At 42.1% G+C, this 26,345-nt stretch overlaps 1 protein-coding gene across 2 annotated transcripts in view; it reads left to right on the forward strand.

Moving 5' to 3' along the window:
• Positions 1-26,345, forward strand: part of LOC126475382 (cyclic GMP-AMP synthase-like receptor) — a 259,124-nt gene that overhangs the window by 70,028 nt on the left and 162,751 nt on the right. For both annotated transcript variants that reach the window (XM_050103207.1, XM_050103208.1), the window contains one exon: positions 7,995-8,065. In XM_050103207.1, the coding sequence (XP_049959164.1) occupies positions 7,995-8,065 (71 nt within the window). The remainder of the gene's footprint in view (positions 1-7,994; positions 8,066-26,345) is intronic.

The following is a 26,345-nucleotide window of genomic DNA, read 5'->3' on the forward strand; positions in this document are numbered from 1 at the left end:
TACATGATCCTTTTTCGTAAAATTCCTACATAACTCCCCCTATGCTGTCCATCACCTGAGCCAACCCTGCACTAGGCTTCACAGTGCTGGTGACCAGATACTCAATCCCCAGCATTTCCTGCAACTGCTGCCCCACACCTCTATTGTGCGAAATACCTAGCAGCAGAACCTTCTTCTTTGTGTTAGACTTAGGCCTGATAACTGCTGAGGACTGTTGCATGTTTTCTACACCTACAGCTACAAGAGGCTCCTCTCCACTCAACTCCGACAGTTCATCAAATCTACTGCATATATGCAAAGCTGTCTGAATACCTCCTCCTCCTCCTAGCTGTCTTCTTGCCAACTGAGAGTTCCCATTCCCCAGCACCCTTCACCCTCCTCAGCCTATCTAGTTCCTCCTTTACGTATTGTAACTGCACCTGAAGGGCACAGATCTTATGCTTCTGCTCCTCTATCAACTTACCGTATTTACTCGAATCTAAGCTGCACCTGAAAAATGAGACTCGAAATCAAGGAAAAAAAATTTTCCGAATCTAAGCCCGCACCTGAAATTTGAGACTCGACATTCAAGGGGAGGGAAAAGTTTTGGGCCGCACCTCCAAATCGAAACAAAGTTGGTCCATTGCAATATGAGACACAATTTAGGTTGAATGAATGATGATACAGCGACAGTAGTTTGATTTGAGACGTAATCTTAGCAGTTAAGCTTTACCAGGTAGCCATTGATATGCGTCAGGTGCTCCGTCCATATTTATATGGGTACCCTTACTTTTTCACATGCTTTGTCTGGTTTGAGTGGATTGCTTATTTTTCTTTGATCTGGTAAGTGCCATTCTCCTTGTTATAGGTGTTTACGTCACTCTAAGCTAAAAATGCATTAATGTACTGTGTCATGCATTGTTTGTCACATTCTGATAATGAGTGTTTACGGCCTGTCGCTGCTCGCGGCATAGCTTGCTTTTGTGCACGCTACCACCTCTTACAATTAAAAAAAAAAAAAAAAAAAAAAAAAAGAGAGAAGAATCGTCTCTTTAGTGAAGCAATGGCAAGAGACTGCTATTTGTTGTTACTTACCCTGCTGCTTTCTTTGATAATGATCAACAAGAACTAAATAATAGAGTGCATATGATAGAAGATGTTCTGGACGAGAGTTTAGCGAAAATTTTTCTCCGTTTGAAAATCTTTCACATGCCTCTTTAGTACATTACATTCTGCACAGAAATTAGTCATCTTAGATTTAAAAATCTAGTCAATTGCTGTGCTTCATTTCTGACTGTATCACTATAAGGCATAAGAATAACACGAATATAAACATGACATGATATGTATATTTTTCCGCGTTTGCTGTTGTCTCACTCTAGTTTCGCAGTTTATTAGGGAGACAGGATTTAAATGAGATAGCAGCAAACACGAAAGAATACATGGCAAAATGTTAATATTTGTATTATTCTTATGGTGAAAAGAATACTTGCATGTGACTCACAATTCATAAAAGTTCCTGTTAGGAACCATCTCTTCTCACAGGTAGCAAAAAATTCAGAACGTAGAATTGGCCATACTGACAAACATCTCAAACAGTCTTGCCAGATGGATTTTCACAGTACAGTGAAGTACATTCGAAGATGAACAATACGGAATTTGTATTTACTTCATTGGATAATGTATGAAAATACAGTGGTCGAAACTCGGGGCGGAGAAAAAAGCTTGTCTTCCACCTTTTTTATAAATTTATTTACTGACGCAGAGGTTTTGGTCCCAGTATTTATCTTTGTGCCTGCAAAGCATGCCTGTGTAGCGCTACGTATATTCGATGGCAGAAGTTAGTTGTAATGGCACCTACCAACATTTTTCAGAACTTCCACTTACTTTGCACTCGATTCTAAGCTGCAGGCGGTTTTTTGGATTACACAAACCGGAAAAAAAGTGTGGCTTAGATTTGAGTAAATACGGTATTTCTACTACGGATTTTGCATTCCCAGGAGAGGATCTCACTAGAATGCCTACTGGCTTCCCAACTGCATTCCCCCCAATGAAAATACTTTGAAGAAACCCCATACCGTAACCAACTACTCGCAAACCTATGACAAAGCCCACACTTCTCACTCATGGTAAAATGTTACAGTTACTGAAAAAATACTAAACAGCTATGTTACTGAAGTTCAATTACACCAGTAGAACTATTTATAGCACTAATAATAGTGGTCTCGAAATTCTCTTTCTGCGAAGAAAGCAAGAGCTATTATTAACACTACTAAACTACTAATACCAATACTAACAAACTTCACAGAATTTATTAGCTAAAACCAAAAATTCAAGCTGAACTGGAAAACTCAACAAAGTTAAAACAATGAATGAAAATTTTGCTGAAATATGTCACGCGAAGCAATAAGAAATGCCAGCTGAAAACTACCACACGAAATTTACTAAACGACTTCAACACACAGAAAACTCTAAAAAACACATTGAGTGAATGTTTCCAAAAGTTAATTAAACCATTATTTCACCACAAACAGCATAAGACACCATTGTAAAATACTAGAATTAATAACTTTATAACAATGCACAAACAACTTTGTCAGAATTTAAGAACCACTACAACTGCAACTGCACGCTATATGTAAACACAAACCACTAACATGACATTAGTGGTTTTTGATCTGTAGGAATCCTGAAATGTCCGGCCTGTACCAATGACCAAAAGTGTTCATAGCAGCTGCAAAGATTACCAGCAACTCTCAGTCAAAGGTGCTCCATTTCCTTCGTGGCGGCATGAGACTATGTGAATAAAGAATGAGCAGTTGCCATCTGCCATCCAATTTTGTTATGACACTGTTCTTGTGGCATTTAGTTTAGCATCCACAATGATGGCCAATGGAGCATTAATTTGGGGATGAGCCAATTTTGCCGCTTGCACCAAACAATGCTTATTGTGAGAAATGCAGCTTCTCTTGTCAGAGTCGGAGGTACATTTTGGTAGCTCAGTGTTTCTTTGCCCAATGTTTCTTAGCCCATGAATAACACTGTGAGTGGTTCCTGCTGCCTCACAAGCCCTGAAAGGTGTTGACAGCAGTTTATCAAACCTAAAAAATCTACATAATTCCTTGTATGTTGTTGTTATGGGTGTATTTTGTACTGCCTCAACCTGTCCCTTTAATAGTGCCAGCCTGTCCAAAGAGAAGACATACCCAAAGAAGTGCATTCTCATTTTCTGAATAAACACTTTTCAGGATTAATTATTATACTGAATTGTTGCAGACAGAGATAAAACTTCCACAAATGGGATACGAGTTCTTCAACTGTTTATAATATCTCGTGCATGTAGCACTGCCATGTCTTTGCAGCACTCTTCAACCCAAAGGGCATAAATTTGTACTCAAAAAGCCTGAAAGTTGTTTTTGGTGTAACCCTTGCTGTTTCCGGAATTTGCAAATACGCCTTTGCACAATAAGCTACACTAAACAGTTTAGCTTGGGCAACAGTCCTGTTAAAGTATGTTATGTTTGGCACTTTGTAATGGTTTGGTATTGTCAGAGTATTGAGTGCTCTATAGTCTTCACATAATCGCCATGATCCATCTTTCTTTCTCACCGTGTTTGAGGGAGATAACCTGTGGACAGTATGATCTGTCTGTAATACCTGCTTTCAGGAGCTCTTCAAACCCAAGCTGTGCTACCAAGATTTTGTCTGGTGGAAGTCTCCTCAGACAAGCTGCAACAGGCTGGGCCAGTGTCACGTGGATGTGGTACCTCGCATTGTGTTTACATCTCCTCTTGGTAGTGAATTTGTGGATGAGCAATGGGAGCTCTTCTATTATCTGGCTCATGTTCTCATCCTCATATTCTCTAGTATCAATTTCCAACGACTAAAAAGCCTTCAGTCAGTCAGACAACCTATTGTGTAGTGCGGATGAATGGCTTTTACCTTTTTTGAGTGGGCACTACATTTGCCAGCACTGATGGCATGTTTGTTGGATTGGAATGGTTATTCAATGTAATTAACTGTTGGCTAGATCTGTCAACTGGTCAAAATGTGACAAGAAATTGGCACCAAGCATGGGGTGAGGGACATTTTCAACTATGAATGTTCACATAGGCTCGAATGAAAGACCAAAGTCCAATGTCTGTCTCTGTTTTCTGCAGGTTTTGATGGCCAACTCCTTTGCTGCTGTATGTCTATGTTACACTGGCATGATAGAACTGATGTTTAGCCATCTCAGATAGATGCTCACTGCAGAACCAGAATCCTCAAAAGAATTCTTGCTGGAGATACGGCCTGGTACAAATAATCTCTGCCACTTGTGTCCTGCTATGAGCACAGTGTTTACCAGCTGTCTTTGCACTTTCTTCTGTGGACACACAAGCTGATTGTGGTGGACATCAGTGTCTGGTAATGTCTGTCCATGGCACCTTTGATACCTGCGATGTGTGGCTTCCCCCGAAACATCTGTGATACCAGCACAACTGATCCATATCTAGCTCAGATGTATGTCGGCCATCTTTCTTGTGTGCAGCCTGCTTCTTGAGAGGAGGCTCATAAAGGAATAACACTTTGCACTGCTGTTCCAATAACTTTAGATTCAAGAATGCTTTTTTTCCCCTCTTAACTGTTTTATCCTATGTTCTTGCATCGGCTCCTCCATACAGTGTCTGCATGACTCATTGATGGCTTCTGTGACTTTCATGCCTCTTCCTTTATCATTAATAAACTTGTTTCTGATGGTGGAGCACAGGGAAACTTCTGCCAAGCTATTCACTATGGCATCTGCCTTCTCCAGTAGCTCTCAAAATGACAAACCTTGATATGTGACTATTGCTCTGTGAATGTCTACAGGCAATGTGCGCAGCCAAAGCATCCATATTGATTGTTCAGGCAACAGATCTGGTGCTGCCAAAGTGCATAAGGCTTGCATCACTTCAGACGGAGAGATGGAGATTGGTTTCCTGTAAGTTCGTCATTAAAGGCCCACTGTAGTCAGAGTTCAGCGACAAGGTATATCATTGCGAAAGTGCTTCCTTTAATGCGATGTAGTAACTTTGCAATAGGACACCTTCTGTTTTTTCTATCACAGTGCCTTTTGATGAATGAAGTCAGTGTCTGTGAGTTGTGAGGTAGTTTAGGCTGTGGGTTGTTCCTTTGGCTTCTGTTGTGGTTGTTTGCACAGTTGCAATGATCATTCTCTTGGAAAAAAGTCTTCATTTATGATGAATCATGTCAGGGTCACGATTTACAATTACAATAAGCCAGAATAACCAGATACAAGATGATCTAGTATTCTACTTTATTTATCACAATAGCAACAACTAAATAACCAAGGAATAAAGAACAACAACAAGAACAACTATTCATCAAATATACAAGTTCCTTGATGCTATGATATACTGCTCTCACTTCTTTGGTTGCTACTTTGCGGTGAAATACTAGATGTCGCCAAAAGTTACACTTACATACAAGGTGCATTCAAGTTCTAAGACCTCAGATTTTTTTTCTAATTAACTACTCACCTGAAATTGATGAAACTGGTGTTACTTCTCAACGTAATCACCCTGCAGACGTACACATTTTTCACAACGCTGATGCCATGATTCCATGGCAGCGGCGAAGGCTTCTTTAGGAGTCTGTTTTGACCACTGGAAAATCGCTGAGGCAATAGCAGCATGGCCGGTGAATGTGCGGCTATGGAGAGTGTCTTTCATTGTTGGAAAAAGCCAAAAGTCACTAGGAGCCAGGTCAGGTGAGTAGGGAGCATGAGGAATCACTTCAAAGTTGTTATCACGAAGAAACTGTTGCGTAACGTTAGCTCGATGTGCGGGTGCGTTGTCTTGGTGAAACAGCACACGCACAGCCCTTCCCGGACGTTTTTGTTGCAGTGCAGGAAGGAATTTGTTCTTCAAAACATTTTTGTAGGATGCACCTGTTACCGTAGTGCCCTTTGGAACGCAATGGGTAAGGATTACGCCCTCGCTGTCCCAGAACATGGACACCATCATTTTTTCAGCGCTGGCGGTTACCCGAAATTTTTTTGGTGGCGGTGAATCTATGTGCTTCCATTGAGTTGACTGGCGCTTTGTTTCTGGATTGTAAAATGGCATCCACGTCTCATGCATTGTCACAACCGATGAAAAGAAAGTTCCATTCATGCTGTCGTTGCGCATCAACATTGCTTGGCAACATGCCACACGAGCAGCCATGTGGTCGTCCGTCAGCATTCGTGGCACCCACCTGGATGACACTTTTCGCATTTTCAGGTCGTCATGCAGGATTGTGTGCACAGAACCCACAGAAATGCCAACTCTGGAGGCGATCTGTTCAACAGTCATTCGGCGATCCCCCAAAACAATTCTCTCCACTTTCTCGATCATGTCGTCAGACCGGCTTGTGCGAGCCCGAGGTTGTTTCGGTTTGTTGTCACACGATGTTCTGCCTTCATTAAACTGTCACACCCATGAACGCACTTTCGACACATCCATAACTCCATCACCACATGTCTCCTTCAACTGTCGATGAATTTCAATTGGTTTCACACCACGCAAATTCAGAAAACGAATGATTGCACGCTGTTCAAGTAAGGAAAACGTCACCATTTCAAGTATTTAAAACAGTTCTCATTCTCGCCGCTGGCGGTAAAATTCCACCTGCCGTACGGTGCTGCCATCTCTGGGACGTATTGACAATGAACGCGGCCTCATTTTAAAACAATGCGCATGTTTCTATCTCTTTCCAGTCCGGAGAAAAAAAATCGGAGGCCTTAGAACTTGAATGCACCTTGTATTTATTATCTGTATCTTTGATCCACAATATAAGCTAGTTATGAATGCTCTTTGACTTACAAGGCACTGTATTTCTGCATCTGTACAATCTGTGGCATGTTTATGACATCTAAAATATGAAGGGTATACTTACAGTGAACCTCAGCCTTCTTCCATCTGGGAAATATTACAGTAGCTTTATTATTGTTTAAAATTTGTGATTCTAGTATCTTTGTTGTAGTGAAATGAAACTGAAAACACACAACTCACTACATGCAGCAAACAAAAAATGTAATGTAATCAACTGATCTGCCTGAAGATGACAGGATAAGCACTTGAAATGCATCATGGGGGAAAATAAAAAGAGATTAACATGGATAGTTTTTTAATTTATCTTTTAGAGTACAGCCATTTAATTAATTGAGTTTTGTAGATTCTAGCTACAAGAACCTGCAGGATGTGGAATGAACTGATTGGAAAAGAATAGGAAAGAAATCATCCCATTGTTTAACTTAAGCTGTATGGAAGACCAACACATGAGCTTGTATTGTAGCTTACACAGGATAACTTTGTATGTTTCTTTTGTTTATTAAGTAATTTAGATGTTGAATTTGATAGGCCCAACAGTTAATACAAAATGTTTACAACTTAACAGAAATATATCTATTACATCTGTAGTTTTGATGGAAACTAGTGGTAAATTAGTGAAAACATTTTCATCCCTACATCTGCTTAGAAGCATTGTGCTGGGGGACTACATTTTACCGGTTCAGCAATGCCAGAACACTGTAGTCAGTACGCAGGATGTAGCCATCCAGTCTGTGTGTGGGGGGAGGGTCATGCACGCACGTCTATTGACTGCTCAAAGTCAAAAATTACAGGGAATTGTTACCATTAATCTTTTCATTATTTGCATTCCACCTAGGATCTTCCTTTAACATAGGACTCAGACTGCTGCAGATCACTAAGTAGGTGAAAAACTTGTACTTGATACTTACAAAAAGTTTAATGAAATCTGTATAGTAAAGAACACCCAATTTTGACTTTGAGACTGAGAAAGAAATGAATGTGTTGTCTTAGAAAATATGCTAATGTAGCCTACTATTTGTGTTTTTATCTGGACTGTGAGAGAACTGTGATCTCAACCAGTAAATATCACACAACAGGTTATTCTCTAAAGAGTGAACTTATATCTTTACCAACAACACCAAAAAATGTATATTTACAAGTTATTCACATTATTTCCAGGTCTGTGCTAGCCCACATCCTGGTTTCTGCCAGCTAAAGCTGAATCCGCCTCCTGCAGCATCAAGTAGTGGGTAAGAAAAGAGCAATTTTGATTACCTCATGTGATCATACTCAGATTTCTTATGTAGTACATTCCTAATAGAAAAGTGCAGTATGTTTTTTTTTTAATTTCTTACACATTTTCTAAATACTGCTTTTAGGTTCAGCTGGCTGAGTCCAGACTGGTCTAAAAGTCTGTAGGTAGATCATAGCACAGGCCAGTATTTATGGCTACCATAAATAATGAATGCAGTGGATACATTTACATAAGCTTTATTAGCCAACAGAGATATATGCAACTGTCTTGGACCAAGACTCTGGTCGCAGTATTCTCTCTGTGCGCAGTCCAAAGAGCATCCTCTTCTTGTGGCAGAGGATCTCTGAAGACTGCTTGGGTGTGTGTGTGTGTGTGTGTGTGTGTGTGTGTGTGTGTGTGTGTGTGTGTGTGTGTAGCATGAGCTTCTTATGTTATATAGCTTTGTGTACATGCCATGGCTGGGTAGTTTCTACCAAAGCTAAAAATTTTGAGTAATATACCCCAGACTTACAGATGATACGTTGAAAGGCTTCAATTGTAGCACACTCCTCTTAGACTGTAAAGGAGTTCCTTGTAGAAATGTAGATCTGGCCCTGTAACATATTACTTACTGTACATTCTGTTGTAAATAATTTTTGTTTTTATATTTTTCTTCTGTTGCTTTTTAAATTTTGATATCAGCTTTCTGTGACTTGAGCTGGTGCAGGTGGTGGTAGGAGGGTGCATAGGGCAAGTCCTGTAGTGGGGATGGTCACAGGGGAAGGAAACATAGGTTAGAGAGATGGGTGCAGAGATTGGCAGGGCAACAAAAAGCTATTCATAGGTTAGAGAGATGGGTGCAGAAGGAGTGTAAGTTCTTACAAACATATTGCAGAGATTGGCAGGGCAACAAAAAGCTATTCTAGGTGTGGTGGGCTAATGGATCTCATTTCAGGGCAGTATTTTACAAAGTCATGCCCTTGATAAAGTAACTGATCGAAGCATTCAAGACCAGCATAATACTGAGTGACACGTGGTGTGCTCCGAAGTTTTTTTTGGAAGGATCGGCAGTATCAGGATTGGATGTGATGCCCTGGGAAATTGCTTTTGAAGTAGGCTGGTGTGGTAATTACGTCCAATGAAGGCTAAGGTTAGAATGGGGGTGTTCTGCTGTAAAGAGTCTGCATCTGAACAAATATGTTTGCGTTGAATTCCAAGGTTATATGGGAGGGAACATTTGATGTGGAAAGGATGGCAGCTGGAAGTACTGTTGTTTGTTGTGGGTTCATTGTGAACAGAAGTGTGCAGCTGGCTGCTGGTGAGGATGAGGCCAACATCAAGGAAAGAGGCATGGGATTTGGAACAGGACCATGTGAAATTTAATTGGAAGAATGCATTTAGAGTTTCCTGGGATTTTTAACAGGTCAGCCTCACCATGAGTCCATATCTCAAAGGTGTCATCAATGTATCTAAACCAAACCATACCTCTTTACATGCATTTATTTGTATGGCTCCTCCACTTCACACCTTTTATTAGGTCATTCTCTTGTTGGTTGTTTTTTTGTATTGATACTGCTGTAGGGGCATCCAAGTTGGCAACGGAATTGCAAGTTGCCTTTAAATGCCAATAGCTGTCTTGCAGAATTTGGTGGAACCAATGGAGCATGCCTGCTGAGCCACACCTCCAGTGGCTTCGTGCCATGAGCATCCTCTGCCACTGCAATGCAGAATGGCCAGCGGCAGCCAGATGCCTACTAGCACTTAGAGCCTCTTCACTACATGATTGTATGCAGACAGTGTGTAGTCATGTCTTCGACACCATCATTCAAGCTTTAATTCGGAGAGCTTCATCCTTGTTTATGTTGTGAGCTGGACTCTATTTTTTGCTGCATTATTTGTAATGAGTCTCCGTATGCATGGAGAAAAACAAGTAAATCTTCTGTTCTCTCTCTCTCTCAACACACACACACACACACACACACACACACACACACACACACACACACACACAGCAGCAGCAGACAGTGTTCCCAAATTGAACGTCTCAATTGCTCAGTTCTTTAAAGGTGCTTAAAAGTCCATCTCTCTATACCATAAGTCAAAACCTACATAATATACACTGATTATAAATTTACATTTGTTGAGGAAACCTACTTAATTAACCAAAAGTGCTTCGTATCCATTTTTAATAGTCTAGTTATTTCTTCCTTCATCCAGTCATTGTCATCAACTGTGCTTATTACAAGGACTCATCAACTTGTACTTTGCCTTCATTGTTAATCTGTTCTCTTTTCTGTTCACTGTGCTTGTTATACATTATTGCATTGTTACTGTAATTATCAAGCCTACTTTGCAACTCACTGCCTTAAGTTCTTCCAATTGTTTTTGAAGACTGTCATCACTGGAGGTAAAGTGTACAATGTCATTAGGTAAATGAAGGTTGTTGAGATGTGTTCCATTAAAACACATTTCTTCTTCATCTTTCCATTTTAAATACCTGGAAACTACTTATACACCAGCTTTTATTTTATAGAATCCACTTATCTGACTTCACTTTCGGATTTGAATTTAGCACTATACAGATGAAGTCCAGTGGAAGTTACAGTATTGTAATAAATGCTCTGTAGTATTTTAATAAAAGTTAAATCAATGCCTTGATTGTAAGAGGATGTCTGCAAATTTTTTGTGGAAACCAATTCAAACTCTAGTAATTTATATTCATTGCTCCACTCTATATTTTTGTTCACAACTTATGAACAGTGCTTTGTTCTACAACCACATCTAGAACCAAATTGTCCCTTGAACTGACCAAATGTAATCTTTTTGCTATGCAACTAGTGATAATTTTAATGAATATCATACACATTACAGAAAGGAAGGCTGGCCGCTGTGGCCAAGTGGTTCTAGGCGCTTCAGTCCGGAGCCGCGCTGCTGCTGCGGTCGCAGGTTCGAATCCTGCCTCAGGCATGGATGAGTGTGATGTCCTTAGGTTAGTTAGGTTTAAATAGTTCTAAGTCTAGGGGACTGATGACCTCAGATGTTAAGTCCCATAGTGCTCAGAGCCATTTGAACCATTTTTGAACAGAAAGGAAGTTGGTGGTAACTATAGTTCTTCTTATTAGTTTGCCTGTCTCCTTCTTTGTGAAGAAGAAGAAGAACTACTACAGCATTGCTCCAGTTTTGAGAATGATCTTATTTTGTAAACATTCTCTTAATAATAATTTTGTAAGTTATTTTTGTATAACTTTTGTCCAGCTGTTACAATAACTATTGAAACACAATTGTGTCCAGGAACCTTTCCTCTGTTCACTCATTCACTCCCTTGCTCACTCACTCATAACTCAAGTGGATCTATACGTCTTATTCAGTATTGCTTCTGGGAAGTAATTATTTCCATTGATAACTATCTTTATTTATAACTTGTCTGATTAATTGATATGGTTATTCATCTGTATAACAATATAAATTGTATTCACTTGAACTTCATGAACATTTAATGTAATTATGCAATGTTTGTACAATTTTCTGTGTTTTGTTAGTTTCCATGTCATCTTAACTCATAAAATGTAGTGTCTATTCAATATAAGTTTCAGTTTTGTTTTCTTCATATTTTTATTGTTTTTGGTTGTTCAGTTTACATTTTCATTCTATCTTCTCACATCCTTTCAAAGGTATTTTGAGTACTGGTATATATTCATTATGTCTTGTCATGTTATAATTATGATTTGTTTGAAACTCACAGCTTCTGCTTAATAATTGTGCAGTTCAACTTGAGATTTTTCCTTATTTTTTCCTATTTGCAACTTTTTTATTTAATTACATTAGTACCTTTTTAAATAATTGCTCCTTTCACCTGTGTGTCTACATAACTTTAATTTTCCAAGAGCCAGAAATTTTACTTTTTTTGTCTGTGGTTACTTCCCAGTTATATACTTGATGTCGTACTTGATGAGGCTCTTTCTTTTTAGCTTTGCATTTATTTTCACTCTTAATCTTACGAATTTGTGATAGGTTGAAATTTGAAGGTGCTTTTGGACTATTACAGCCTATATTTTTTTATTGTTTGATTGAATATTCTGAATTTCAGTTTTAATTCCATTTGATCCTTGGTTACTATTAATTTATATGTAAAAATATGTTAGCAAACTTTCTGGGTGGATGTTCCTGTATGCACCTTGCAGTGGAGTGACTTGCGCACTGACAATCCTATAAATGATCTGTCCACCTACCTGGATAGGCTTTTAGTTATCTGCCCCTTCACTTTGCGGTGGCAGATACTGGTTTAGCTGACAAAAGCAGCATTGACAAAAATTTGATTAAATACCTACCACACAAAGGCCACATAATTGCAGTTCATGGGTAGCATCTGAAAGTTAGTTACACTATCGAGCTTTCGGGATTCTTGCACGAGTCATTTGAAAAAATGTCAAAAAATTTCGATTTAGTTGGGGTATTGTCTTTAGAACAAGGCAAATGGCTATCAGGTCCATATTTAACATCTCGACATCTTTTATGCAATGTTACTGACTGTCTCTGTAACAAGTTCCCACCTGAAAGCAGCCAGAAGATACTTAGTCTGACCCAATATTTTTAACATCCTGAACAATCACTGACCCATGACTATTTTAACACATTCAGTCATTCAGTAGGCTTCCTATAAAGAAGTGCTCAACATAATGTCTCATTATCTGCACAAAGCGTGATGTGGAGTTTATGGATGAGATGAAATCTTTGCACAGGAATGCCTTTTCTTAAATAAATAACTCCAAGGCTCAAAATTTGACAAAATACTGAAAACTGTAGTTGCTCTTTGTCAATGATGTGAGAACCAATCAAACAAGAAAATTTCTTCACTTTGATACAAATTCAATCAGCATAGTTTAAACTAAATAAAATTTACTGAAAACAAACACGATACCTTCCCCCCCCCCCCCCCCCAAAAAAAAAAGACTGACTTTTTACAAAATCCAGCTCACTCAGACATCAAAAAGTCCCCTATTGCACAACAACTTTCTCACACATTCGTTTACATTAGTTTTAAAACATGATGAAATAATAATTTCCCATTGTACTCTTAACTATGTCAGAAACCTATGGTAATCAAACTAAAGAAAATTCCACAAAATTAGATTATATGATCCTGTCCTCTTGATTATAGTTTCAGTTGATACTAAAGATGAATAAATTACAACCCCTAACTGTGTTTCTCAATGCTAGAGTTATTACATGTTATAGGTATATATTTATATCTCCGAAAGTACTGAGGTTTTTGATTTGCAATTTTAACATAATGGTTGTGCTATCCATAGAATTCATACTAAGTGTGAAAAATACCAATTAATATTTAATAGTACTTCTTCAGATTCATAGAGAGCACTTGTATCGCATGCAGCTTAAGCAAGTACATCGCTTGCTGGGCCTAGTAGCCAACATGAGAATCAAAATCTGCTCTCCTCCCATTTCCATGGCAAGCTGTGCTTTCAATGCAAGCTGACAACTTGTAATAATTTGCTACATAACAACCTGACTGCTCTTTTGTAAGTTCAAAAATTTCTGGATATGCATTTCTCTTACACCACCCGATAAAGTAAGATATGACCTCTCATCGTGAAATATTTGCTTTGTTAAATGTTTATACTTGTGTTTGAGCAGATTTTGGCTATTTGATATTTTCATCTCATGAATTCACCCACTTAAAATCCCAGAAATTTGTGAGAGAGAACTTCTAAATCTGCGTCCCAATGTAAATAATAATAAAAAAAATGTGTTTTCAGTTGTGTTTGTTTTAAATTTTTTGATAGTTATTTTTAATTGCTTTTCAGCCAATGTAATGTCCTGACAAGATCTTTTTTCCATTGCTTTTGTTGATTTGCTAATCGCTATTTAGATGTGTCACCAGCATAATAATCATGTTTCACTAATGGCATTGTACATATGCTTCAGAATAAAAGTACTGATACTAATACTAAATTCTAGGTGCCCTTCACATCACCCCCTGCAACTTTCTGTCGAAACTTCTTACAGTAATATCATTTTTATATTTAATTCAATGTTTTCAACAAAAGAAATAATACTGACACCAATCATTTTGTTATCCCCAATTTAGGACATGAAAGTCACTTACTAACATTTCACTGAAACACACAATAGGAAAGTCACTTATTAACATTTCACTGAAACACACAATAGATTAGGCATCATTACTTATCCTGTGAATTTTCCAGGTCTACAAATGAATAAAATTATAAGTAACACAACTTGAATTAAGACAATGTGAACTATTTGCTTGTGGGACTGAAATCAAGTATTTTGCCAAAATATTATCACAATCTGCTAAAAGTAGAACTTCCAAAGTGGGATGGACATCAGTATGTTCGGATCCCAAACAGACTTGGTGGTTGTGAACAAAAAACATAATCAGTCCAAAAAACACCCAATTGCAATTGATATAGAACAGATTCTTTGTCAATATGCAATCAGCTGCGGAGAGGAATATAGTAGCAATCGGACAAAATTGAGAATGGGCTTATGACCACTTGGCCTTACATCAGCTGGCTGATGAGCCCACATGACATGCCAGATGGAGAAGCTGTCCTGCCTGCCTGCGGATGTATGTAATGAGGCTCCCCCCTTGAATTTTTTGACAAAAACTATCTGGCTGATGTGGGGGACCTCAGTGTAGTGGCAGCAGGATGGTGCTAAGTGAGGTCCTGGCTGGCTGGCTGCGAATTCCAGGGCATTGATGCTCTAGTCTGGCAGAGAAGGTGACGAAACAGAAGCTGGCTTCTCAAGTTAAGGTGCTGGAAGCAGTGGCAACTCCACCACTGCTTAAATTGGGTCAAAGTCCATGGAAACCAGTAGTGGCAGCCATGATGGTGATGAAATGACCAAATGTCCATCATCCATTATATGCTAAATATCGTTATGGTAGCTCATTGCATGGCAGAGATGTCTGGATTGGATGCTGCAACTAAAGCCCATTCAATGCCTGCAGACCAACCCACCCACAGTTGTCACCAGGACCAAATGACAGCCTTATGCACTGAAATAGGTCCCCAGAGGCAATCCAAGGTCCACCCAAAGGTACACAGCCAGACTGGAGCATGTACACAAAAAGACTTCCTTCTTTGACTTGAGCAGGCAGCAGTAGTGAAAGGTCAATCAGTGTCCATTGGGGCAACTGTGAATCTGCAGCCATGGATAAGGCAATTGTTGAGAGCCAATTTGGATATGGCTGTCCTGGTAGCCTTTGACATTGGGATCTTAAAGGTGCACCTGGCTGTTGGAGGCAGGATGACATATAGTATTTGTGGTGTGTTTGATGCCACTACAGATGCAAATCATGGGTAGGTAGCTGCTGTAAACTGCACACCAGTATCTGTGCCTAAGGGGTGGGTGGAGGGGGAAGGCACCTTTGATAGAATAAATTTTCTCTGTGGCACTGGTAGTGTAGTCATTGTCATCTGCTACAACCTGACAGCATAGTGTAAATAAGAAAATGAATAAACAAGAATTAACCACATGATTACCAAGTAAGGTCCTGCAAAATTGTCATGCAAGGTGCTCCATGGTTGGGTGAATTCTACCCAAGTGGAATAGGACTGTGTAGTATGTACAGTATTTTATTGAATACAACCAACACACAAACATACAACAGCTGTAAACAGAGCACCAGAATCAGATGCAATGTTCGTCTTACAATATCATGGAACTGTCCTAGTCAGTGGAACCTTCACTGAGCACGGTTAAGGCAGAAGACAGCAAGGCCACATAGTCATTGTGCTGCCGCGACCACTTGTCTGATGGTGCCACAACCAATGCGCAAAGCAGCAGCTCCCTGTTTGCCTTCTCACAGGCGGCACCAAGAACGAATACTGCAATCATGTGGGCAGCATATGTGGCCACACTACCACATCCCTGCCCTACTTGGGGGTGCCAGTGCAGGGTGGAGGGCTAATTGGGTGGCACTGTTTTTGAGATGGGAAGGCCACAGGATTCGCCCAGGAGACCTAATTTCAGCACAGTGGCATTCTGGTCACTGTTGAGTGATGATGTTCACCTCCATTCACTCATCCACGTTCAAAGAGGCATTTGCCTTCACAGGGCTGGACCATCAGCTGTCTCCAGCCTGGTGGAGCATATAGCAGGAAGCACTTCAGACAGGCACGAGAATGACTCTGCATGGAATGGCAATGCAGAAGCCATTGCACCAGCAGCAAGGGACAGCAACAGCATTGATGGGAAATCAGCTGCTTGGTGCTCTTCCATAAGGGCAGTGTCCAGACAGCTGCTGTCAGACATTAGTAGAGGTTTTGACATGCTTACAGCTGCATCTCAGCATCATCATTGCCCACCAGCTCATCAAATGGAGGCACCCCCATGGTATCCAGCTCCTGGATTGGAGTGGCAGTTGCAAGAGGGCTCCATACCAGTGGTGACTTGAGGTGTTTTTCTTGTTGTGGGTTGATTTGTAAGTGGTTGATATATTGCAGGATGCCAAGTCTTTACTTACTCCCTGTAATAACAGTTACCTTCTTTTCCAAATTTTCTGGCCACCGTCGTGTTTTCTCTTCGCATTGTGGTCCTGTTTGTGGTGCCATGTATTTGACTGCTGACTTCTCTTCCAACCGCAGAGGGGTGAGAGCTATAAGAGAGCTTCTACATTTAAACAACTCACTATGGAATCTCAAAACATAGTTTCTATAATTCTTCTATATGCAGTACGTTCTCAACTCTCAACAACTGATAATTAACAAAGCTTTTCAGACAACATGTTCATACGTGATGCTTCAGTGCTTGACCAAAACCATTCGTACATGACTCATAATAGCATGGCATAGAATCTATATAAAACAACATTCATTTTTCTTTAGTGCTTGACCACAGTCATCAGGGCCCTTTCTTCTCTGGAGATTACAGCACATCCAAAGCATGACTACAAAGCACAAGTGACCCCTCACTGACCTGTCCAAATTACGCACCATCATTGCTTTCGTATCCACATATAAATTTCAACAAACTCAGGCACAGTAGATGCTCGTTACAACTGCTACTAATAAAAGTCTCTTTTTTTCACATCTTTCATAGGTCTAGTAACAGGAAAGTGAGATGTGTTGCTATACTTCATAGTAATATGTACAACTTCAGACTGCAGTCACAGTGGGTTGGTACTCCATTGAGGACACAGCTGGTTCTTATGGCGGAAGAGCAGTACCCCACCAACATCCATGTTGATCATTAACCAACTGCATGTTGCTTGCACATTTGTCAGTGCCCATCTAGGCCACTGATGGAAAATGTGCTCCCAGACAGGGTTACCTTGGATGTATTTTGAAGGATGTGAATGCACCTAAGGTTCTGGTGCAGGACAGGACAGCTGCAACACCATGTGGGGCTGTCGGCCACGGAGGATCTCCACTAAGGTGCAGCAAAGCATGAGATCTTGCTGAGTGGACTGTATGATGCGATGGGCCATTAGCAGAAGTAAATCCACTGTGTGAGGCAAGTGATCATCAATCTGGAAACAGACAACTGTGGCGTTGTTGAAAGCTTGGTTAGGTTCCAATAGTAATCACAACAAGGCATTGGCATTAAGCCCAATGCTAGCACCTGTACTGTGCTACTTTTGGTAAGCAAATAAATTGCTAACCAAGTGAGCAACACTGCACTTGGATGCAGGGACAGCCCACATGAAAATTTAAAACACCCCTCCCCCTCACTGATCCTCCTTGCATTTTCAGATGTAGATCTTTTTCACTATGTCTTTCACCCATGACATTTTACTTTCACATATCACATTTACTCATACAACTTCTTGATGCAAATACATCTTTAAGACCACAGCCAGGTATAGAGCACCAGTCAGTGAAACAGAGGTGAAATGTTTATTGTGTAATACATTTTGGGTTATAACTACAAGATTAATATGTCAGTCAGAGATATGTTATGCACAGAATACATAACTAAAATCATTTCACTCTTTCTTGTTCCCTGAGGAGTGTGCAGTGCAGAGGGAGTAGCACCATGATGACCACGGGGAGAGTAACAAGCTGGAAGTAGAGGTGAACTGAGTTCTCGAAGTACTTCCAACATTCAAGATTTATGCTTATATCAATTTCTTGCTGTGCTGTAAATGACACAGGAGAGTGACAGGTTTCATGAAAGTCCCTATTTACGTAGACATATCTCTTTACATGATGTACATGTTTGTAGCACACTGCAAAGACTAGGAAAGAAAAGCACACCTGTTCACTGCACACTGAAAGACTGTTCACTTCAGTGCTGAACAGTGGTAGGTCACACTCGTTGGCAAGAACCTCCTGCAGGTCCATTGGTAAGAATAGGCCTGAGGTGTTCCTGCCTGTCGTAAGAGGCGACTAAAAGGAGTGTCAACATTTCGGCCTTTATGTGATGGTCCCCTGTAGGGTTTGACTTCCCATTTTTCAAAATTTTCCCGAAGAGTGAGCCAGCTGGGGAAGGGCGCCTTACATGGTGCATCGTGTCCATCATGCATTGAAGTCTTTAGCCCACTTTCTCATCGTCATGTTGCAGTCCCGCCCAGTCTCCATCTCTTTGGCGAGGACACATTCTTGGGTGTGTTTTCCACCATGCACTATGCAGTGTCACTTCCTGTGCCGACGATGATGATGGACTTTTGTACCTCATATCCAGCATGGTAACGAGTCTGTTGTGGTGGGGCTATCATGTAACCTGTTAGTTGTAGCCCCCTGACAACACAGGGATTGCTCTGCTAATGCCTGTGCCGTTAACTCCCCACATATGCCAAGGAGTAGATGCCTATCACACTGGGGCATTGGGACTCCCGGAATCCTGCCAGGTGGCCTTTTCTGCGGCTGGGTGGCACCCGTGGGGAGGGCTCCTGGTCAGAGTGGGTGGCATCAGGGCAGATAACACATCATGAAGTGTAGTACGTCATCTCTTGCTGGTGGTCCACCGCCAGCAGTCTCTAAGCGGGCAAAGTCTAACTTTAGTGCTAAGAAATATGAGCCCAAGTTGTTCCCCTCCCTGGCCACACCATGGGAGGAACACCAGGCTAAGGATGGCAGTGAAGCTTATTCGCCCCAGTACCTCATATGTACGAGAGTTGATGGGGAATCTTTCATGTCCATGAAACCTCAATTTTTTGTGGAGAATTTGGGGAACAAGTTTGTGGAGGTGGAGGGCTTGTCCAAAATGTGCTCTGGGTCAGTTTTGATAAAAAGAGCATCCGCTGCCCAGTCATGGGCATTACTCACTTGTGGCAAGTTGGGGGATGTTTTTGTTACCATCATGCCTCATAAAAGCTTAAATATGATCCAGGGTATTATATTCCATAGGGCCCTTCTTTTGTAATCTGACAATGAGCTGCACACCAATTTAGAGTGGTGAGGTGTTCATTTCATCTGGTGCATGCATCAGAGTCCGAGGGATAATGAGGTTGCCACCAGTGCCTTCATGTTATCCTTCAAGGGTGGCATGTTGTCCGAGAAGGTCATGGTGATGGTCAACCACTGTGACATCAAGCCATATATCCCTCCCCCCCGATGTGGTCCTTTAAGTGCTGGAAGTTTAGCCATATTTCTTCCCACTGTACTTCCAGTGTCACATGTCGCCATTGTGGACATCCATCGCATCACAATACGCCATGCGCCCCAACTCCCATCTGTGTCAACTGCAGAGAGCATCATTCACCTTGTTCGCCAGACTGCAGGATTTTACGGAAAGAGAGGAAAATCATGGAATATAAGACCCTGGACCGACTGACCTACACTGAGGCTAAGAGGAAATTTGAGTGCCTATATCCTGTGGATATGACCTTCTCATACGCTGCTGCTACGAGAACAGTTCTTGCCCCATCACTTCCTCGAATTCCTGTTGCCTCTCACAACCAGGAGACTACACCTGCCCCCTTGATGGTGGGGGGTCACTTCCCTCTCTGTTGCTCACACACCACCTACTTTGGGAGCAGCAACACCCCCCCCCCCCCCCTCCCCAACCATCGGGGATTTCACTCCACACTTCTGAGCCAGAGAAGTATAAGGCTTTTTCGGCTCCTCTTGGTAGGAAGGGGTTCCTTGGGTCACTCCCTTCCCAGCTTTCTGCTAGTGGGAATGATGACGTCCGCCAGTGGCTGAAGAGCCCAAAAGCAGCTGGTCGTAGGGCTTTACACTCACTCTCAGTCATGGAGACTGATGCAGTGAAGTCCTACCAGCCAGGGAAACCCAAGGAACTGCACTAGAAATCGAAAAAGAAGACCTCTAAGAACAAGGAACTTGTGGTGGCACCCACACCACCGCTAACCACAAGTTCTACTTCTGAGGATGGGGGTGGAGATTCTGGTATCTGCTGAGGACCTAGATCTTGCACGACCCTCAGACACAATGGATATAGACTGCTCAGGCAAAAAGTCGGTGGCAGTAGGTGACCATGGGGCATAAACTGCCTCATTGAATGATCCATGCCTTCCCAGTCTCACAAGGATGTCATCCTCCAGTGGAATCGCTGTGGTTTTTCCACTGCCTGGCTGAGCTATGGCAACTGTTAAGCTTTACACCTGCTTTAATGCCCATAACCCCTTGTGGAGTGACGCCGTGCTTATTGGCCGAGGCAAAGATGTCGAAACTTAACTGTCTCAGTTCGACCTCTGCCTCTTAAATAATGGGACTGCCACACATTTCAGTGTGGTTCAAGGTAGTTACTCAGCCATTGCACCAATTTGCAGCCCAGGACTTCTTCCATCTATCAACTGGAGAGCACATGATGACCTGTGTGGTAGTGACCACTTCTTCATCTTCCTGTCATTGCCCTGGCATCAGGCCCATGGACACCCGCCCAGATGGGCTTTAAACACGGCGGACTGGGAAACTTTTACCTCTGATGTCACTGTTGACTCTGCCCCACATGGTAACATCAATGTGATGGTTGAGCAGGTGACTACCACAATCGTTTCTGCGGCAGAAAACGCGATTCCTCACTCTTTATGGTGCCCCCGGCGAAAGACAGTCCCTTAATGGTCACCGGAAGTCGCTGAGGCAATTACAGAGCGTCAGAAAACTCTACAATTACAGAGCGAGGTCTACAGTGACATAAGTGACACCCTTTCCTAGAGCATCTGGTAGTCTTGAAGCGGCTGCATGCCTGTGTATGTCAGTTTATAAAACAATGGAAACAGGAGTGATGGGAGAGGTACATGTCAACCATTGGGTACCATACGTCACCTTCCCAAGTCTGGATGAAGATCAGACGTCTTTTTGGGTACCAGACCCCAACAGCTGTCTCTGGCATTACCATCAATGGCGTGCTATGTACCGATGCAAACACCGTTGCCGAGCACTTTGCTGAGCACTATGCTTGAGCCTTTGTATCGAAGAACTACCCCCCAGCCTTTCGCATGCACAAAAGGCGGATGGAAAGGAAAGTCCTCTCGTTCACTAGATGCCACAGTGAACCCTATAACGCCTCATTTACATTGTGGGAGCTTCTCAGCGACCTCGCACATTGCCCCGGCACATTGCCCCGACACAGCTCCTAGGCTGGATCAGACCCATAGGCAGATGATTAAACATCTCTCGTCTGACTACAGGCGCCATCTCCTCATCATCTTCAACCGGGTATTGTGCGATGACATCTTCCCATTGCAATGGCGGGAGAGCACCATCGTTTTGGTGTCCAAATCCAACAAAAACCCACGAGATGTGGATAGCTATCAGCCCAGCAGCCTCACCAACATTGTTTGTAAGCTGCTGGAATGTATGGTGTGTTGGCGGTTGGGTTGGGTCCTGGAGTCACGTGGCCTACTGGCTCCATGTCAGGGCTGCTTCTGCCATCATATCCTTGCCACATTATACAAGTGGGGTCTCCAAGGCCTGGTCCAGAATTTCCTGTTGCTCTGTACTTTCCAGTCCAAGTTGGTGCCTCCCGTAGTTCCCTCCCCCCCCCCCCCCTCCCCATCTCCCTCCCCCTCCCCCTCTCCCCCCCCCCCCCCCCCCCCCCCCCCCATATCCAGGAGAATGGGGTCCCGGAGGGTTCTGTACTGAGTTTATCACTATTTTTAGTGGCCATTAACGGTCTGTCAGCAGCAGCTGTAGGGCCCTCCATTTCACCATCCCTGTATGCAGATGACTTCTGCATTTCATACTGCTCCACCAGTACTAGTGTTGCTGAGCGGCACTTACAGGGATCCTTCCACAAGGCGCAGTCATGGGTTCTCCCCCATGGCTTCCAGTTTTCTGCTGCTAAGTCGTGTCATACACTTCTGTCAGTGTCGTACCGTTCATCTGGACCCAGAACTTTACCTCCATGATGATTCAATCACTGTAGTGGAAACATATTGATTCTTAGGACTGGTTTTCAATGCCCATTTGACTTGGCTACCTCACCTTCATCAGCTTAAGTGGAAGTACCAACTTGGATACAGATCGTTCTACTCTGCTGCAGCTCTATAAAGCCCTTGTTCAATCCCACCTTGACTATGGGAGTCTTATTTATGGTTTGGCAGTGCCCTCAGCATTGTGTGTACTTGACCCAGTGCACCACTGTGGCATTTGCCTAGCGGCAGGATCTTTTGGACGAGTCCGGTGGCCAGAGTCCTTGTGGAGGCTGGAGTCCCTCCATTGCAGATCCGATGTGCACAACTGCTTGCCAGTTACGTTGCACACATCCGTAGTTCTCCTGAGCATCCAAATTACTGTCTCCTTTTTCCACCCATGGCAGTTCATTTCCCAAATTGGCAGCCCAGGTCAGGGGTAACGATTGTGGTTTGCATGTGATCCCTTCTGTCTGAACTGGAGTCCTTCCCTTTACCACCTCACATCCAAGTCCATCTGCATACACCTCCATCGTGTACACCTAGGCCGCACATTCGTCTGGACCTTTTGCATGACACTAAGGACTCAGTTATTCCTGCCGCCTCCATTGTCACTTCCTCTTGATTCTTGACGTGTTCCAGTGCTCTGAAGTGGTTTACACTGACGGCTCGATGGCTGACAGTCATGTTGACTTTGCCTACATCCACGGAGGCCACTTTGAACAGCTTTTCTTGCCTGATGGCTGCAGTGTATTCACTGCAGAGCTGGTGGCCATCTCTTGTGCACTTCAGTATATCCGTTCATGCCCCGGGGAATCATTTCTTCTGTGTACTGACTCCTTGAGCAGCCTACAAGCTATTGACCAGTGCTACTCTTGCCATCCTTTGGTAGTGTCCATCCAGGTGTCCATCTATGCCCTGGACCGGTCCTGTCATTCAGTGGTGTTTGTGTGGACCCCAGGATGCGTCAACATCCCAGGCAATGAACTTGCCAACCGCTTCTGGAGATGGGCATCTCTGAACCTGACCTGCGTTCTGACTTACGCCGTAGGGTTTTTCAACTTTGGGAGACGGAATGGCATAACAGTACACACAACAAACTGTGTGTCATTAAGGAGACTACAAATGTGTGGAAGTCTTCCGTGTGGGCCTCTCGCAGGGAATCAGTTGTCCTCTGTCGGCTCCGCATTAGCCATGCTTGGGCAACCCACGGTGCACTGTGAAGACCCGCCTGAGCGTCAGTGTGGCGCCCAGTTGACAGTGGCCCATATTCTGGTGCATTGACCCACTTTGATTGCCCAGCGACGAAATCCTGGGTTACCCGACTCGTTGCCACTAATTTTATCTGACAACGCGTCATCGGCTGATTTAGTTTTACGTTTTTTTTCAAGAGGGTGGGTTTTATCATTTCATCTAAGTTTTAGTGCATGTCCTTTGTTCCTCTGTGTCCTCCACCCTAGTGCTTCTAGGGTGGAGGTTTTAATGTGTTGCAGAGTGGCTGGCTTCTCCTTTTTTATTCTCATGGTCAGCCAGCCATGGTAATCTGCTTTGTTGTTTTAATCTCTTCATCCCGTTTCTTGCGTTTCTGTGGTTTTCTTGTCTCCTCTTATCCATTTACATGCTTGTTGCCCTTCATCGTTCTTGTGATTTTTCCTTTCATCCCGTTTTGCGTTGTCAGTCTGGTTTGTTTTATTCTCACACTTGTGGCATTGTTTTATTCAGAACAAGGGACTGATGACCTCATAGTCTGGTCCCTTCCCCCTCTTTTAATCCAACCAACCAACTCAATGGCAAGAGTTTCAAAACACACAAAACATTCCAAATGATGTCAGTGTGTTCAGAGCTTAATTTGTGTTTCAGGGAACAAGAAAAAGAAAACATACCATTGTATGTGAAATAGCATGCCCAACAATGTGTTTGCCCAAACAGGTGACATTTAGCAATCTACTCTGCCACAAAAATAAAAAATAAACATCTGTTTATACACCTACCCCATAAGACAGATAGATTTTTTGCTATGGTGTTAGTGAACTCCTGTACAACTTCATTGAATCCTGAACATTCAGCTAGCTCATTTTCAACTGACACCACAGCCAGCCCACAAGTCCTGCCTGGCCCATTTTTGACTTAAGGTGCATTTTAATCAATTCAAGCTTTGAAAAACTGCTTTCTCCATTTCCCACTTTCTCTGATTGTTTAAGCAAAATTCTTAATGCTAGACTTAAGTTGGCCACAAAGTCACTCTCTTGGTATGTGTTTAAAATTACCAGAGGCAACAATTGTGCCATGAGACCTTTACCAATCAGCACAGCTGAATACCAAATTGATGATGATATTTTGGTGCATATGCTGTTCCAAGTGGAATGATTACATATAAATGTTTTGTTAGAGAAAGGTATGTAAATTGCCTGTGACTGTTCAATGTGTCCAATAGTACATAAAGGAAAAATGGCTGTGGTCAGGTATCAAGAAGGCATACTTTCCAACATGCAATGATCATGGGTTACTGCATAAAGAAGCAGCATGAACCAGATGAGCATGCTGAGGGTGTCAGTTAAGGATGTCTTTTCTATGGAAATGAACATGCCAGTGCTATGTCCATGATGTCCTCAAAATTTTAAGTCACAGCATGTGACACTGCAAATGCCTTATGACGTACCTGTCTATCTGGAGAAGAAAAGATGATGCCACCACATATCAGAGAATTGACATAGGACTGTTTACATTGAGCATATATAAATTGTTACTTCCTACTTGAACGTTGGAGTTGGCTACCCACACTTGATAGAACTTTGTTGCTGATGAAACTCCTAGTAAGAAACCACTACATGAATTTGCCTGGTAAGCACTGAGCACCTTGCACATTTCAGAAAAGAACAATGCAGCAAGGTCATTTAATGGAGCAAGTTTGTGAAGCAAATGAAATGTTTTGGGCTCATTCCAAGACAAGAATAAAGATTTTTGCAAAGACGGGTCCTTTACCTGAAGTGCTGTGGAATGCTGCTGCAAACACCACACATCACACATACAAGTTCCAATCTTTCTTAGCATCTTGGAATGATGGAAAAGCTCAGCATGTGGTCGAGTGCACAGATGGGAGTTGCAGAGTGTTGGTGGCACATTCCATATTTGTAACCAACTGACAAAGGAAATCTAACTGCTATTGTTTTTGGTCATATTGCTGCTGTTGCTGTTTAATTAATTGAAACGATTCTAAATCTATTGCTCTGACAAAATAGGTGCAGGAATGAAAGTAAACTCTTCATCAAAAACTTTAGTATCTTCAGTTCATTGTTGGAACAGCCAACACACAAAAATACAGCAGCAGTGAACAGGGCACCAGAATCATGCAGGCACATGAGAACAATAATGTAAAAATTTGCTGTCCAGCCCAAGTCCGATGATATGCAAATTCTATAGAAACAGAGACTAATGCATAATAGATGTAAAAAAAGCATAGGGCTTTAGATACATGCTGAATGAAATACATCTGGCTGTCAATAGAGTGATTCATGGAGCCTTCAATGACTACTATAGCAGAATTTTGTCAAATGATCTTTCACAAAACCCCCAAAAATTCTGGTAAATCTGTTTGCTGCTAGCGGCACCAAAGTTAGCATCTAGTCACCCATGGATGAGCCGGGAACTGAAATTAAGGGTAGTAAAGCAAAAGTTGAAATACTTAACTCCATTTTCAAATGTTCATTTACAACGGAAAACCAAGGAGAATTACCCAATTTAATCTGCATGTCACTGAAAAGATGGGTGAAATAAATGTTAATGTCAGTGGTATTGAGAAACAGTTGAAATCATTAAAATTGAACAAAGCTCCAAGGCCTGATGGAGTCCCTGTCAGATTCTACACTGAATTTGCTGCTGAGTTAGCCCTCTTTTTAACTATAGTCTATTGTAGAACCCTTGAATAAAAAAACTGTGTCCACTAGCTGGAAGAAAGCATAGGTCAGTCTTGTTTACAAGAAGGGTGATAGAA

Source organism: Schistocerca serialis, chromosome 4, assembly GCF_023864345.2.
Source record: "Schistocerca serialis cubense isolate TAMUIC-IGC-003099 chromosome 4, iqSchSeri2.2, whole genome shotgun sequence".
Lineage (NCBI taxonomy): Eukaryota > Metazoa > Arthropoda > Insecta > Orthoptera > Acrididae > Schistocerca > Schistocerca serialis.